Below are 18,609 nucleotides of genomic sequence, written 5' to 3'. Positions count from 1 at the left end.
AAGGGTGAAGGAGAAAAGATGTGTAAACTAGACGGTTATTTCCTTTTTGTAAAAGCAGTGATCCTCTCCCCTTCTGCTCCACTTCGCCCATAAAAACCATGAACCACTGCTTACGTGTATACGCTGTATAACATGGAAAATACGCAGCCACAATGGTTAACAGTACTACCTCCAGGCTGAGGGTGGAATGGGGGATGGAAAAGGGATGTGGAGTAGGTAAGAACAAAAACACTAGCAAAATAAAACAGATCCATGGCATAACGTTAAGTGAAAGCGATGAAATAAACACATGAACAAAGACAAGTCAACATGGACCACTTTATTCATTCAGCAAAGATTTGTTCAATGAAAACACAGTGAACTGATTAGATGAATGTATTGTGAGTAATTTCTAATTTGGTATACTATAACTTTAATACAGTTTTTAGAATAAAGTGAAAGTGAGAGAAAACAATAAAGCAGGTGTAAGAGCAGAACTATAGAGATTTGCACTCTAACCTTGAGGCTAAAGGGAAGATGCTAACAATCATACTTTTGTGTCTGGAAAGGAGATATATAAAGTGGGCCATTACATACTGTGGACTAATTGTGTTACCCAAACTCAAATTCATATGTTGAAGTCTTTACCCACAATGTGACTGTATTTGGAGATAGAGTCTTTAAAGAGGTAATTAAGATTAAATGAAGTCATAAGCACAGTGCCATAATCCACTATGACTGGTGTCCTTTTACAAAAAGGAAGAGAGGGGCTGTCCTGGTGGCACAGCGGTTAAGTTCGTACATCCTGCTTCTCGGCAGCCCAGGGTTCACTGGTTCGGATCCTGGGTGCAGACATGGCACTGCTTGGCAAAAGCCATGCTGTGGTAGGCATCCCATGTATAAAGCAGAGGAAGATGGGCACAGATGTTAGCTCAGGGCCAGTCTCCCTCAGCAAAAAGAGGAGGATTGGCAGTAGTTAGCTCAGGGCTAATCTTCCTCAAAAAAAAGAAAGAAAAGGAAGAGAAACAGAGAGGGACAAGTGCACAGAGAAAAGGCCACACGAGGACAAAGCAAGAAGGCTGCTGTCTGCAAGCCAAGGAAAGAGGCCTCAGGAGAAACTAAAACGGCCAAAACTTTGATCTTGCACTTCCAGTCTCCAGAACTGTGAGAAAACAAATTTCTGTTTTTTAAGCCACCCACCCAGTCTGTGGTATTTTATTATGTCAGCCTGAACACACTAATACACATACTTTGGATGAAGTTATGATGGACACAACAAATGATATTTAATTTGCTTAATGACACAAAATAAATTTTTAAAAAAACGACTAGATAAGGGCATCCCAACTCACTCCCAAAAGCATCTGAGTGATTGCACTTTTTGGGGATGACAGTAGGACGGAGAGGCAGAAGTCAACAATTCTGAATCATAAACAAAGACAACTTCTGGAGAAGCAGATATAAGAGGAGAAAATACACCTTAGTCTCAATAAATCTAAAACTAAGCAAAAGAATTTTTAGTTACTTCCTTGAAATTGCAAGTGAGGGAAATACTGAAGAGCTTCCAACAAACAAGGGATAAGTGAATGGAATTAAAACAGCATCCGTGGAAGGTGTATAAAACGCTACTGAAAGTTTTATTTAGTGGGGTGGTTCCAAGAATTGAGCAGACGTCAGTCCCCTGAAGGACTTGCTGAAGCCTGTTAAAACACTTGATGAAACTTGAAGTTTCTGAATCCATAGTTTTGATGTGGGGCTCAAAAATTTTCAGTTCTAACACGTTCCCAGATGATGCTGCAGCCACTGGTCAGGAAATCACATTTTGAGAGCTACTGATTTAGTGTATGCTCACTATTGTATTTTAATGAATCTGAAAAGTAATTACAGGATCTCAGGGGTTCACTCCTGGCTACAGTCTCCTGAAACACAGTGTTCATAAGAAGTTCCTACAAGTCTTAAGTTTGATCTATTTGAATTCTGCCCTAAATTATTTCAAAATGTAACTTTTGTGGGGTGGGAAGGGGCTACTGTAATAATCAAAATGAGAGTCATTTAAATCAAAGTGAGACCTGTGTGGTCAACAGTTCTATCAGGTTTCAATGTTTAAATTCCTAGCTATGTTATATTTAACCCAGTAAATAATGTAAGGAAATTTCACTGACCTAAATCTCTAGATTAAAAGCTGATATAAAAACAAGTTGTTTCCCTAGGTCTTGAAAAAGGTCACTTCTTCATAAGGACTTCAGACTCATTACTAGCAATGAATACAAAGTAAATATAATAAGAATACGTACCTTCAGCACAAGAGCCACATATGTTCCCTGGATGTGCCTTGTGAAAGGAGAAATTTCCATGTGGTGTTTGAGCACTTGTGTCTCAGTGGTCAATTATACACACAAACACAAACAACTTTGCCGTTATAGTAGAATATCATAAATACTGAAGACATTTAACAAACGTTTTGATGATACACGTGAATAAAGTTTTAAAATTTTTGACAGAAGTTGAAAACCAATGCAAAATACTAATTCTACTCAGGGGAGAATTTAAAATATAAACCAGAACACATTTTGACAGCTATATTATGCAAAAATCTAACTTTACAAAAGAAATAGTATCAATTCCTTGTCAATAATACCTCCGCAGTACACTGATACCTTTATAAGGAGCATTATATAATAGCTTAATATTTTCTTCTTCCTCATCCATCCAGGATCTTTTGTGAGAGGCACTTATAAAGAGCACTAGTTTTGGCGACGCTATAACAAAACATACGCATAATATAATGATATATTTTACTATGCTAACAAAGTATCATTTATAAAGAAACTTTTATAAATTCAAAAATAGGCTGTTGGTAACATGATTAGCTTTAAAGCACTGATTTTCATTCACAATATTACTTCATTAATCTTAAACAGCAGTTCCATCTACAAAATGTTCTACAGCTTTTCCCTTTATGAAAAGCAGGTAAGGTACTCTTGGAACCTCTAGTTCAACAATATCAACTTCATTTCACAGCATTGATTAGTAGAGAACATTTTCAATTAAAGTGGTATACAACTTACAAAAATAGAATGATTATATAATGCAAAACATTGTCCTCCATTATAAAGAATATGTGTGTGTGTACACGTGTGTGTATGTTTGTGTATATATACATATATATGTTTCTTATAAGTTTCACTATTAAATAGCCCTTATTCAAGTACTTTTTTCTAGTATCTCTTAAAATAATCACCTTGCTATATTATCTGTAAATACATAAAAAAATAAAAGATTAATCTAAGAAAAGGTTAAAAGTTTCAGTGTGGTTGACTTAAATATCAGCCGCTCACTTCAGTGAAAACCTGATTTGAACACAAAACAGGTTTAGGTGCCATACTAAGTTTAACAACTTAGTCAAAAATATAGATATATTTAAGTGTCGAATACTTAGTAAATTTCCAATGTGCTAACATTAAAGCAAAATGAAAAGTCTGTATTAATCTACTCATCACCCAATCTTAAACAATCCCCAGACAAAATTCATTTATAACTAAAATAATATACTAGCATACAATATACCTGCTTACAAACACGTAGGTAGCCATAAATAAAACTTTATTCTTTCATTTCATTTACAAGCTACCAAATTATGTATCGTACACAGTGCTGAACACTTAAATGGCTGTAGTCGTGGAAGGATCCAGACTGAATGGAAAGCTGTAGATAAAGAAAAGATAAAAGCAAGGTAATACTGTAACAGAAAGGTGGCAAAAGCATGGTTTTGCCATAATAAGATCAATCAGATTTGTAATTATACATCAGTTCTGGGTAAAACAAAGTCTGAGCGCCATGCGATTCTCAGCTTTATTGTTTGCAGTCTGGCTAAAGTCTGTATAGTCATTTTGTCTTCTGCAGTTATTAAAATAAAAAAAGTTAAAAACTATAGCAGCAACAAGCAAACCCTGTGACAGGAAGGCAAGGGTTAAGAACTAAAAAATGTTTATACAGTGTGTTTAGGGGAAGTGTGTGTGCAGTTTATCTTCCATCAGCAGGAGTTCGACTGAGGGACAACATGATTCGGGCAAATCGCTCACAGAGTTCATGCGTGGAATAGGAAGGTAACTTCGGAGGCTCATGGAAACCTTTAATCTCCGTAGAACAATCAAGCAGTTTGGGCAGAAAATCTGTCAGCTTCTCTTGGAGGTTTGCTGCAAATACAAACAATCAGATGTAACTGAGATGGAGAGAGAGGGAGCATAATCACCATCTTCAAAATGATTTATTAACTTGGAGTGGTCAGTTGATGTTTCATTTCAAAATATGTAAAGTAATTACCATTTAGGGGGAAGAGGAAAATATAAATGGCAACGGCAGCGTGCACAACTTCGTTTGTAAATAAGAAAAACAAGTAATGATGTGAATGTAAAAATATTACAGAATATAAAAATGATTAGAATTAATAACACCTAATTTTAAACTACTTTTAATCCCAATAACTCAGGTGTCTACTATCATTGTTTAAACTTACATTCCATTTCCTGTCCAAGATAGGAACACCATCGATTTCGCATATCTTCCACAGCGAGTATATCTTTCTCTTCCATTTCATCCACCAATAACAAGGGCAACACTGGGACAATAAGCTCATTCATGATAATCAGACCATTATTCACCTCTCGATCCTCTCCAGATTCAAACAGTTCTGCAGCTTGCTCATTTAATTTCTCGATGCAATGAGAAAAAGAACAAGTTTGTTTTCTTTTTTAATTAAATAAGAACACTTGTAAGTGTTGATACTGAAGACAACATAATATGTATGTTCACAAACAGTACCAGAACAAATGACAATCAGGAAAAGCAATCTCAGCTATTCTAGCACAGAAAGTTTCTTAGAAAAAGCTATGCACAAAGCAAGAGAAACAAAAGCAATGAAAGTGGGGAAATGTTGTCATGTTTGTAAAGTTCATGTTCAGCTTATATTACTTTGATCATCCCTAAAGGAGTCACTTTTTATTTATTCTCGAGGGGTGAACCTCCCCTAGTTCTAAAATTTGATAAACACTCAAAGTGATTTTAAAAGTAAAGAAATTCATACTCCATAGTAATTTTGAAAAACTCTTCATCAGCATCTCCCTAAATGTCAACTGAATAAGTACTGTCGTATTTCTTGATACAAAAATATAAAAGTAATCAATTAATTCATTTATTTCTTCAAAAAATTCTGAGTACATGCCATGGGCCAGCAACTATTCTAGAGGCACGGGTACCCAGGTAATTAATACAAAAAATTCTCATGGAGCTTACAATTTGGTACAGGGATCGGCAAACTTTTTCTGTAAAGGACAAGATAGGAAATATTTTAGGCTTTGAGGGCCATTATAGTTTCCATTGCAACTACTTAACTCTGTCATTGTTGCACAAAGGCAGCCATATATAACATGTAAATGAATGGGGATGGTTATGTTGTAATAAAACTTTATTTACAAAAACAAGTGATAGGCAGAGCAGCAGAAGCCAAGTGTACTGACCCCTGATCTAGTAGAAGAGAGAAATCCACGAGATAAGAAATATAGATAAAAGAGATAGATAACGAACACAGGTATAATAAGGGCTATATTATTTAAGAGTTTATGTCTGAAATCTTACATTTATAGCATGATAAATATGAATTTTTATTTTTTAAAACTAAATCAGTTTTAAGCCGTATTTCAAATACAAAAATTATATTCTTTCTTATATTTATATTGAATCATTCTTGTGCAATTTATCTTGACTTTGTAGAGAGGCTTATGCTCAAAGTCCAACTAGTCACTAAGAAATTATCTAATTTTGGGCAAATAATCTCTTAGCTTCAATTTTTTTATATGAAAAATGGGATACCATTACCTTCCTTACACAGTAGTTAGAGGATTAAGCCATATTTCAGTATCTAGTATAATTCTCACAATACGCATTCGAAGACATATTAACTGCTATTCTTATTAAGAAATTTAATGTTAAGTTCACTGAATCAAAACCTGTCCTGAAATCAACTTAAATATAGTACATCCAAAGCCAACCTTAGTCATCCTCTTTTTAGAGTCCCTAAAGCCAAACACAAAACTAGAATGTCAGGCAGATTTGATGACTCTGTTTCCTTCTTTCCGCTCATCCAACAGCTACCAAGTCCCTCGACTTCATTTCCCTCAGCATCCTCTATATCTTCTTCTTCATACTCATTGTACCTCTGCCTCAGTGGAGGCTCTCATCCTCGTTCCCTTGTCTGTCTCCTCTAGGGTGCTCGACTTCAGTCTCTACTCCTTTCCAGTCCATCTTCTAGTATACTAATGCTAGAATTATTTTCTGAAAACTTGATCATGTCAAATCTAATCAAATTTACAATGGTGCAAACTCATGAGAATGGCACATAAGCTTCTTCAGAGTCTGACATCAACAAGTATTGTCAGCTTCATCACTTCCACCTACCCTTGCTCCTCATAACATAGTCACATGCATTTATCTTCATTTCCTGTCACATACTTTCCTTGCCTTTTCATATGGTGTCCCTTTGACTGGAATGTTCTTCTCTCTTCTCTATAAGGCATAAAATTCCTATTTATCCATCAAGATCCAGATCAGTGTTCATCTTATCTCTTAAGGTTCTCCCCAACAATTCCAGGAATATTATTTTGCATATTTCTCATAATGACACTTATTATGAATATAAAAGTTATTTGTGTACATCTCCCACCATATTGAGTTCTCTGAGTATATGAAATGGGTCTTACATATCTTTGTATCCCTTAGAATCTGACACTCAGTAAATACTGAATATGAAAAAAACTGAAAGGAACACTACAATAATCCTCAAGAGGTTTCATTTAAATCCTTGTGTAAAACAACAAACTACGTGTCGCTGGTTTAGTATAAAAAAATAGTAAGAGAAACTGCCTACTATTTTTTAAAATTTTAAAGTAACCATCAAGCTTTCGTTGCATTTATGTTTAAAACAGCTTTACCAAAATATTTCCATATCCCAAGCCTTCAATGCTTTTAGGTTAAAAATTGCTTTAATTCATTCAATGTAAGATTTTATATGTTTATATAAAACTTCACATTTTTTTAGGCTGAAATATATATAATTCAGGTCTTCCTTCTCGGTAGTTGATTAAAAACCTTTTGAAATTGGCCAAATTAAGAATGCCACCCTCGATGGAAACAAACCACCAACAATTAAAGTTTTAAAATACACTCTTGGAAACTAATAAAAAAATTCTTAACTGAATTGGAGTCGAGAAGGCCCCTAGGGGGAGCTCTCACACCCTTTCATATATTGTCAATTACACCAACCAGGTAGAGAGGGAGGCTGGGGTCTTGGCAGGAAGTAAAACTACTTTACTACTGAAAGAATATTTCTCTCCCCACTAGCAAGAGCCCAGCCAATGAGAAATGCCACAGCTCAGCCAATGAGAAGCTGTCGCTGCTCTGAACTGTTACTTTCCCCGAACAGACTTTCGTTTAGAACAGCCCCTCCCTATCCTCCCTTTCTCTCTATAAAGACAGCTCCCCTGCTTTGTTTGTTGAATTTGCCTATGGTTTGCCATAGCACGCAAATCCCAAATTGTAATTCTTTTGGCTATTCCCAAATAAACTAATTTTGAGATAAAATAACTGGCAAATTTGCTTTTGAAGTTGACACACTCAAATGCAGTAAAATCAGATGAGAAAAAAATAAGCTCACAACCACCTAATATTCCCATTTAAAAATTTTAAAGACGTATTATAGACTACAGTTAGCACATACTATATAGTCTTATTGAAAGAAAACATTTCACCAGCATACCCACTTAAAGTACACTTAAACCAGGTAACTTATATAGTTTCAAAAATCATACACTCTTAAATATATGTCTCTATTTTTTTAATGAAAAAAAATCGCAACTTAGGAGTTCACAATGTAGAATAGAGTGATTTTAACAGTTACCTAAGAATGAGATCTAATCAGAAAAAAGTAGTATAAAGACCGAAGCTGTGATTTTTATACATAAAAGTTAGCTGACTCAAGGAACACTAACAAAATACTCCAGACATCTAGAGAGTAAACTGGTGCAAAAAAAAACTGCTAAGTAGATTTGTTAAAGTTTATAACAATAGTACTATTTCAGCACATAGACAGTGAAAATATTTGAGGAAAAAAAATACCAATGATTAGGTGAAAAAAAGGATACTGTATTTCAATGAATCCTTTGACATTATGTACACCAAATACACTGCTGTTTATAAAAACTCAGAAAAATCTATCATTTTTCTGGAATAATAATGATAATTCTCCATGCTTTGTGCAGCTTCTCCTCTCCTATCAAAAAAGGGAATGGTAGAACGAAGAAGAAATCTAAATATAAAAATATAATCATTCTGATCCCATCTCAAGAACATTTCTGGTTTATCATCTGCAATACTAGGATCCATAAAGAAGGGGATAAAGAATTGAGTGTATTCTCCCATCTTAAGGGAACAGATCCAAATTAGAGACATCATCATGACACTTACCCCACCAGAATTTAGAGTCAATCACTTATATATGAGTCTGGAAAATTTGCCCAATTTAAGACAAAATGACAAAGCAAGCACATACTGTGTACATTAAACTTACTAGTAAACATTCTCTTCTATAATGTGATAATAATTCTTCATCATGTCCTCTGTATTGGCCTTTGGACAAGAGTTCTTTGTTATTCTGATAAGCATAGATAAGGAACAGCAAGGAATCTATATACCTTAAAAATTGAGAAATACGAAGCGTTAGTATTTCATCTTCGTAAGAAAAAAGTCAACTACAATTATAAAACATTTTAAGTATAGGTTTAAATTTTGATTATCCAGAACAACATTACAATAAAAAATACCGTCTGATGCGCTATATGCCTGAGAGTATTCTTTAGCAACAGCTGCATCTGAGACCAGTCTTAAAAGAAAAAAACAAACAAACAAAAAAATGGAGCCAGGAATTAAGAAAAGACAGGGAGAAAAAGGCCCTAATTGATGAATTCAAATAGTTCCTTCTCTTTTCTTTGATATTTATTTTCCTGATGTCTTCCTTCTAGACTCAAAATTAAGACTGATGTGAAGGTCAATAATCTACTTTTTTAACAATATAACGTCATTTTTGTTTGAAGAAAAGATTAGGTTAACTTGCTTCTTTATCACAAACACCATTTGGGTAATTTGGTGACCATTTAGTCAGGTTTTTTCTATGTGCAGGCTCAGTTCTAGTCACCGAGAACAATGTAACAGACAAAGGGGAGAATACCCAGAGGAGACAGGAGGAGAAGGGGAAAGAATGCTCTTCAACCTGGGAAATCCGGTGAGACACAAACACACAGAAGAAAACACTAACACAGAAGGCTCACAGGGGTAGGCCTTTGTTTTATATGGAATATAAGTAATATTAACAAGCTATATTAATATAAGTCCAGACGTTATGAAGTTCAAACTAGGCTTTAAAGCGGGAGGAGGGGAAAAATGTCTGAGTGTTATATTTGCCTTTAGAATACTTATCCTTCTCCTAACATGCTGTCATAAAAAATATATACAGCTACATATTTGTATAACAAATATAAAAGATATTTTAAGATATCTCCTTTGTGTCAGTTTTTCCAATTATATCTTCTCATAGATTAATTCAGAAAAATGTAACTTCCTAAAGGTAAACTGTTGTAAAGAAACAGTATTTTAAAACTCTAGGTTACCCTGCCAATCAGTGTTACTGTTTGTTATTTAATTTCATGTCCTCAGATATAAATCACTTTTCTACTCCAAATGTTAACTACAGAATTATAGGAACTTAATGTACACATTTGTGACAAATCAAACTACACACCTGAAACTATTTCATGAAAAATAAATTGTCAACATTTTAAAAAATGGCTTCTGCCAGGAATTTGTTTTTGAGAAAACTTAAGAGCATGAAATTTTATTTTGAAATAATAATGCATAATCTCAGCTAAGGATTGTTTTATTTATGAAGGAAAAAAAATGTAGGGTGTGAAAATAATGTTACATGTTGTTTTCTGCTACTCAGTCAGGCAGTCTGCTGGCACGTCTACACCTTCTCTTACAGCGATTGAGGTTCCTGTTAGAAGAGCTTTCCCGAATGCCCTTTGTGCCTGCCCTTCTGGCCCTGAGTCGCCTCTCTGAAAACAGCTCTGAAACCAGGACTTCGTCCCAATCATCTACCAAGGTACACAAAATGTTCCATATTTGTCAACCTTAAATGTGCTTACAAACATATTTTCACAGAACTCAGAATAAGACTCAGCATTCCTGTTACCACTTTCTTACTTAAGATAAAATAAGACCATGTACGTCTGGGAAGACTATCTTCACTTACACTACTGTAAAATCATGGTTCCTTAAAGCATGATTTCATGTCACTACTCACAGACTTGACAACGGCCCATCAATAAATATTCTATTCAAGGCTTTCAAGTGTTATGTTCTCATTAAAAACAAGTTTGGCAGAACCTTTTGGCAATATTTTCTATGCTGCTAGCTATGCTAACTGCTATATTTAAAGTATAACAACACTTCTTTTTACAATATTCCATAAATATTGTCACCATTACTAATTTTCTAGTTGATTTTTCCAATTTAATAAACATTTGCTATATTAGAATGTTCCCATTCCAAACAAGTATATTTGATAATAAGCAAATTATGAAATTTAATCTTACTTCCAAGTTATGTCTTAAAGTCCTTCAACAAATGTTAACTAGGAAAAGCTCATGCAGAAGGAGTGCAGAGAGCAAGAAAGTGACGGTTTCATCTTTTTAATTTTTATTGAGATAAGTGAATGCTTTTTGTAATTACCTGATTTCATTCAATTATACAATACAGAGGTCTCCCTTTAAATTTTCCTCCCTAGTTAGTTGTGTGACTTTCACAAAGTTATTGCATGTCTATAGATGCTTAGTTTCTTTATCTATAAAATGGAAATGCCTTTTTGATCTTAGACATTCTGTTTAATTGTCAGATCATATTAATATTTTTCTCAGAAAAAATAATCTTGGATATCCTAAAGTGAATTTGAATATTCCTATTAAAGAAACAAAAGTTTGACCAAAACAATAACTCATAAATGGAGCTACTGATTAAAACAGTTTTCTATTTCAGTGACCAAAGTGAATTATCTTATAGATTACAGAATGACTAGGACTTTAATAATTTGTATCCAAGTAATAACATTACTTTTAATTTGTGTGATAAAGTTAAAATTTTGATAAGTGTAAAAATGATGGCATTGTGCACTGTCCAATGAACAGAGCAGCAGTATCCAAACAGAACTTGCTGCAATGATGCAAGTGTTCTATCTGTGTTGGCCACTAGCCACATGTGGCTACTGAACAGTCTTAACGTGGCTAGTGTGACTGAGAAACTAAGTTTTTAGTTTTAAAATTTTTAACTAATTTAAATTTAAATTGTCACATGTGGTTGATGGCCACCATGTTGGACAATATAGCTCTAGGAGTAGTAGTACATATAGTCATTAAAAAAAAAAAACATAGCATTATTACCTCAGTGGAGGTTTCTTACACTTTATAACAAAAAAACACGAAAGAAAAAAGAAAAGAAAAGAAAAAAAATTCCTATCTCTTTTACCTGACTGCAATATTACAGTATATTTGAAATACAGTACTTTCCAAAAAAACCCCAAAATCACTAGTTAAGTAAATTAATGCTAAAGGATATGAATTAAGAAATATGTGAATAATAAGTAAATGCAAACTAGTGAATAATCTGTAATGGTAAATTACAGTCTTAACAACAAAAAATACTAAATATCAATAAAGTAACAATATTATAGTTTAATAAGCAGAAATTCCTTTAAAACTTTTAAAAATATCTGTAATTTAAATAAAAAATAACCTAAAATGTGTTTGCAGTCAGAATACTTAAAAGACGTGATCAGTCTTCTACAGCTATATTTTTTGTAGTAACTGGAACTTTGGACAGAGAGACAGAATGGACTATCTGATCTGAAGCCAAGATTAGACTCAGAAAGAGTATGAAAAAGGCTGGTGACTGAAAGCAGACGGTGGGGAATACAAAGACTTCCATGTGCTGGGCTAACAGCTTCTTTGGTCCCCAGCAAACATCCAGGTTTCAATCTAATACCATTTCATCCTAAGCTTCAACTGTAGTGTTTGAGAGCTATAAAAACAGACACTAATGTCAACTCTACAGATTTAATTTAAAATGGAAAATACATTGCATGTGGGGTATATGGGAACTCTCTGCATGAACTTTGCAATTTCTCTGTAAATCTACAACTTTACTAAAATAAGTTTTTAAAAAATATACACTGTGAATAAAATCTTTTCTACAGATGAGATCATATCTAAATACAATTAAGTACAAAAATTAAGCTCTTTTCATATTTGTCCATGCTGGCTTACCTTTCTCCTTGAAAATATTCCAGCCCAATTATGAGATACATGGTCGTCTCCCTGAACTTCCTGTAATCCTGATGCCACTCCTGCAGGTGAGAGAAGTATCACAAGTATGCAGAGTAAGATTTAAAACCGTTTATAAAGTAATACATGGCTCTGATAACTATTCGAAAAGAAGAAAAGAGCTCAAAATTAAGACAAATTAGACCTAAATCAAGACTAATTTCTGACAAACGAGACTATTTATTAGTATAATAATAGACATAAAACTTATTAGACATTGGTGAGGAATTAAATAACAAAGATCTCACTAGAAGACAACAGAAATACAAAGTCACGATAATCAACCAGGTTACCTCTCTTTCAAAAATTCTTCGGTATAAAAGCATATGATTAAAATATCATTAGAGATCTACATCACATTGAATGTAGGAGGTAAATGGAGTTACTACACTAATATGAATCAACTTGGAAGACTTATCTGATGCAGAATTTTTTAAGGAACTAAAAGAAAAATGTTATATCATAATAAATTTATTTGACCTTTTAATTTTGCTAAATTTGATTTTAAATGTGGCAGCTGAATAGTTTATTAACCTGACATAAGGTGAAAAGATAGAAGCATTTCACATTTCACCTGCCTCTCCCTCCACAAAAGCCAATTATAGGGCACGTTAACAGGGCTAAAACAATGCAGAACTGACATCCTATAACTCCAGAAAATAACAAAATCAAAATTTTTCTTAACGTATTTAATAAAAATTGATTCAAGGAAAATCATAACTAAAATTCAATAAAGGATTAACCTGAAAGAGACACTCATAAGAAGTGTTAAAGCTTTTACATACACATTATTATAAGGAAATGAAAGTAAATAACATATAGACCTGTTACTGGCCAACCTCCTCGAATACAAAACATTTTAATTTTTTAATTTTTAATTTTAATTTTTTGAGGAATACTTTTCACACTATTAGTAAGCCTCAGTAACACATGAAGGTAAAATTTGTCTTGCAAGTATAAAGTTAGCTTCCCTGGGTCAAGTACTCAAATTGCCACTCTCTTGTCATTCCAATTGCCTTAGAAGTTGTGAGAAGGTAAACTTTTACTTTACTGGACTAGACAGTAAATGTTTTAGGCTTTGGAGGCCATGCAGTCTCTGTTTTAATCACTCAGCTCTCTGTAGTGTAAAAACACTCATACACAATATGTAAACAAATGGCTGTGTTCCAATAAAATTTTATTTATTAAAACAGGTGGCGAGTTGGATTTGGTCTATGGGCCAAAGTTGCCGACCTCTGACTTAGAGCAAGGCAAAGATATGCAGGATATACAGAATCCAAAAACATGTAAATCCCTGTAGATTTAATGGCTCTGCAGTTAGAGCATGACAAGTTTTCAGAATAAAAAGAGGGTGAATCCAACCTAATGAAGCACCTTTGGGGAAAGATTGAAGAATCAAATCATAATTAAAAATCAAGTCCCACGAAACCTGAATCTTGGCGACAGGGGTAGAGTGGGTACACAATTAACTTGCCATCCCTGGCACATGTCATGTGTCCATTTATTTGTAGATATGTTCCTAGATTTTCTATTCTAATTTACCTATTCTTATGCTAATATTATTATGAAGCATAATAGTTAAGATTGTATGTCTTGACTTCTAGTAGAATAGGGCTTTCTATCTTGTTCTTCTTCAAGAATGTCTGGGCTAGACTGAGATGTTTGCATTTCCATAAAATTTTTGAATCAGCTTATCAAGTTCCATAAAACAACTTGTTAGTAGTTTGACAGGACTGCACCGAATCAATAAACCATTTTGGGGAAAACTGGCATCTTTACAACACCAAGTTTTCCAAACATGATATGTATATCCATTTATTTAGCTCTTCTTTAATGTCTCCTAAAGTCATGCTCGTCTTTTGTTAAATTTATTTCTAGGTACTCCATAGTTTTGGATGCTACTGTAAATGGTGTCGTTATTTTAAAATTTAATTTTCTGATTGTTACTGGCATAATGGAATAAAATTGATATTTGACATAGGTTTGCATGTTGCAAAGCTCTCATTGGTTTTAATAAATTTATCTGTAGATTTTGTTTGTATTTTCTAGGTATAAAATCTGCAAATAATGATAACTTTATTACTTCTTTTCCAATCTTTAGTTTTTGCTTATTTTTGTTATCTTACTGTCCCACTTGAACTTCCAGTACAATTCTGAATAGAAGACGTCCCTGTCTTTTTCCTGATCACAAAAGGAAAGCTTTCAATATTTACAATTCTATGTATTTGCTATAGTTTTGTTGTTGAGACACTCTTCGGCAGATTAAGGTAGCTACCTTGTATTCCAGGCTAGCTAAGGGTTTGCATCAAAAATGAGTGTTTTCTGTACCTTTCTTATTTATTAATGTGGTGAATTACAATAATTGTTTAAGGAAATCTAAAGTAATTAAGCTTGTAAATGGGACCAAACATTAATCAAAGGCATTCATGAAATCAACTAAAAATTTACTAGATTTATAAATTCAAAAAGATAATGTGTAAAGTTAAATTTAAAAGTTAGAAGAAATATTAGGTATTTGAATCCACAAATTTTTAAAAAAACATTAATTTTAAAGCCAAAGTTAACACAAAGAGAATTCTATGCAAAAAAATCACCACGAGCATGAGTGTTCATATGTATGCTCTCTCTCACACCACAACACTGTCCAATAATGACAAATACACACGGCATACAATGATTAAAACAAATTTTTAATTTCCCCCCAAAATATCTGATGAAGCAAACAAAGAAAAAATAGAGCCTGGCTTCAGTGTACTATGGCATTTAAGAACGCAGGCTCTGTTAACCAAGTTGTAACCTGCTGGCTGTGAACACTTTGGGCAGGTGACTCCACCCCTCTATGCCTCATTTTCTCATGTGCACAGCTGAGCTGAAATGAAAGTAAGATCAGTGAACTACAGAATTCCTCAGTCTACAGTTCACTCTCTCAAAAGGCACATTACCTCATATTCCTCCAAGTTTACTTCTTCAGGTTTGATCATTTCAAGTTTGGCTTGAGCAACTTTCATTATGTTGTGACACCTTCAAATAAAAGAAATGTATTATTCCTAAATCAAAAGCAAAATCCATCAAAACTTAAAAATGTATGTGGCATAAAGCTAAACTATCCAACACTTATGACAATGAAGTTCACTGTCACTGAGCAATACATACTTTTTTGAAGAGATAGCTCCTAAATAACCTTAAGTGAAAAGTGTGCTTATTGGACCAATGTTCGATAGTTACAAAGTATATAAAGAAGAAAGCATCGATAATTCTAATTCAAATTTGCCATGTTATATTTACATATGGCTTTTAAATTATATTCTAATAATAACAACCGCATAAGTAAAAAAATGAAAATTTTTAAAAATATATATCCATAAGCAAGCTCAAGAGACATGAAATCTTATTTTCCCCCAAAGGCATTATTCATAAATAGTAAAAAGGACTCCAATATGTGCCGTCAATTTAGGTAAGAAAGGAAACATTCTAATGGATTTATGATCAGAACCATTACTAAAGAAATCCACACAAAATATATTTAGTTACCACATGTATCTTAAGCTGTCTTTTAAGTATAAGAGAAATTAGGTTATCAAAATAAATTGACTATTTGCAGTCCCTAGAACAAATAATTGCAAGACTTTGAAAAGTCAATGTGATAACTCCATAAATATCTTCCCCAAGTTCAACAGCATATATTCATTGGAATATAGTGCACTGACAACCCAGATAATGAGGGTCATAATCTGTCACATTTTTGAGCTCCCTGTAGTTAAATGTAACAAAATAAGTGATGCCCATACTACTAATAGTGAAAACAGCAATAGCCAACATTCACTGAGCTTTTCCTGTCTACTAGATCTTACTCAAAACTATCTACTTGCATTATTTCACTTAATCCTAAACTTCACAGCAGATACACAGTGAGGCAGGAATTATTCTTACATGCTTTGTTTTTCCCCATATTCTCTTCCACTACACATATTTTTAACTCAGCATTTTTAAGACATTCATATAAGGATAATCATTTACTTCAGAATTAAAATGTGACTACAGTGAACTCCAAGATAAAATAAACGTTTCTGTATTCTAAAATAACTCTTAATACTTTGGATCTTTACCTCAGGTCTAATTTTCTTAACCGTATACTAACTAGATTTAATTTTAATTTTTAACATTAGTAAATAGTTTTATAGGAGTTTCTAAAAGAAAACATTTTTGGGTAAACCACAATTAATTTCAACATTCTAAGGCTTCTCTTTATGTCAGAAGATGTTTAATTACTTCATTTGTACATATGATTAAATATTTTTCTCCAGTGATTCTCAAACATAGGTGGTTTTGCTCCAAGGGAATTTTGGCAATATCTGGAGACATTCTGGGTTGTTATCACTTGGGGGAGTGCTACCGGCATTTACAGGGTAGAGATCAAGAACACTGCTAAATACCCTACAAATTGCAGGACAGCCCCCACAACAAAGAATTATCTCACCCCCAAATATCCATAGTGCAGAGATTGAGAAATTCTTTATTTCTGTAAAATACTGAGCCCCTTTTAAATGACAGTGATTATATTATACTCTTCTGTGTATCCTTATATTGCTTAGCTCAGCACCTTGGCTTGCAATTAAAACGTACTAAAACAGTCTAAATTATTTGCAGTCAAACTTTTAAAGGTCATGACTATAAATTCCAGAGGAATTAGACAGCAACTGCTCAAATTAAGTGAAGTCAAATTTTGTGCTGTATTTATTGAAATTATATCTTTGTATATACGTAAAATGAACAGTCAAAAATTGTATTGGGAGCTATAAAAAGACAAGGACAACTTGAGCATACAAATCACATTCACATTTTCAAATTACCTTTCATCAAAACTTAAATTTCTATCTCCAAATTGTTCTAGCAAAGTTTTCTCAATGATTTTCTTTGGTGCCTCGTTCTGGATAAAATAGACCACTACATGATGTAAACGATAATCTGTTTCTGGTGGGGTGTCTTCTTGGCTCAATTTAACCAATCTTGAATACTCCAACTTAATTGCCTAGAAAATGCAACAAAATGTCAATTTTGGTTAATTATAATGATTAAAATCCTTCAATATGATAACTTGAATTATTCTTGCATTCAAACGCGCCTTTTTCCTTTTAATGTATTACAAACAAGGTAGTGCACCCAAGAATACTGTCTCATGTTCCACAGTTGAAAAGAATTTCTAAAAGCTAACCACACATGCCCTCCTTACCCCTTCACTGTATAAATGATCTTTTTGTTTCCACACAGAGAAGTGGTAAACTGAACGATACATAGAAGCTCACCAGGCGAAGTTGCGTAAAACTTATCAGAGTCTGGTCAAAGTCTGCTCAGAGGCATCCTAAGACTGAGATTCTAAGTACCTCCTATCAGACGCTTTCCAGTGTCAGTCTGATGTCTATCTCTAACATTCCAATTCCAGGGCTGAAATACAGCTCCCTAGAATACTCCTATCTGAAAGAAAATGGCTGGCTCTTGAGTGCATAATACTACTACAGTTAACTTTTAGCTGAATAGCCCAGGAATAAGGGATGAAAAAGAAAACCCTGAGATTGTAGTTACCACAGGATGAATTCCCTGTTGCTTCAAAAATATTTGCATGTTATTAGTGTAATAATTATTAATGAATATTACCACTATTACTACCTTAATGCTTGAGCTTACTTTTTCTTTATAAACAGAAACACCTCAGAATTTACAACTAATTATAATGGGAAATAATAAATACTAATACATATTTCCACACATGAGCAAATGATTTGGAAAATATTTGTTCACATAGAAATATATAGAGAGTTATACATCAAATACCGCTGTGTACAAGAAGCCCACATGATTAAAGATAATACTTTAAAAAAAATTCATTTATATTAGACTTATATCTAAATTCAAATTCTATTAACCATAAAACACTTTGGGACCACATGCAAAATATATTACAAAAAATCCATTCTATTGGAAAGCGTTTCTTTAAAAAATGCATGCCTTTCTTAAGTAATTATTGGCCATCCAAATACACCTATGTGGCTGTATTTTATAAAAGAAAGAGAATGTAACTAACAAACATTAAATGAAATAATCTAGTTATATACTCTTATATTTCATTAAAAGGAAGGCTAATAAGTCTATATAG

At 33.4% G+C, this 18,609-nt stretch overlaps 1 protein-coding gene across 6 annotated transcripts in view; it reads right to left on the bottom strand.

The window, feature by feature from the left end:
• Window positions 1-2,760: 2,760 nt before the first annotated feature.
• The window catches only part of USP25 (ubiquitin specific peptidase 25), a 147,904-nt gene continuing 132,055 nt past the window's right edge, over window positions 2,761-18,609 (bottom strand). For all 6 annotated transcript variants that reach the window (XM_070252434.1, XM_023629890.2, XM_070252433.1 and 3 more), the window contains 6 exons: window positions 17,309-17,487; window positions 15,401-15,479; window positions 12,402-12,481; window positions 8,600-8,723; window positions 4,496-4,691; window positions 2,761-4,175 (listed from right to left, as the gene is read on the bottom strand). In XM_070252434.1, coding sequence (XP_070108535.1) covers window positions 4,003-4,175; window positions 4,496-4,691; window positions 8,600-8,723; window positions 12,402-12,481; window positions 15,401-15,479; window positions 17,309-17,487 — 831 coding nt within the window. In that variant the 3' untranslated portion in view covers window positions 2,761-4,002. The remainder of the gene's footprint in view (window positions 4,176-4,495; window positions 4,692-8,599; window positions 8,724-12,401; window positions 12,482-15,400; window positions 15,480-17,308; window positions 17,488-18,609) is intronic.

The sequence above is a fragment of the Equus caballus genome, chromosome 26 (assembly GCF_041296265.1).
Source record: "Equus caballus isolate H_3958 breed thoroughbred chromosome 26, TB-T2T, whole genome shotgun sequence".
In the NCBI taxonomy this organism is placed as follows: Eukaryota; Metazoa; Chordata; class Mammalia; order Perissodactyla; family Equidae; genus Equus; species Equus caballus.
Note: the sequence above shows the minus strand (reverse complement) of the source record. Positions and strands in the feature narration are given on the sequence as shown.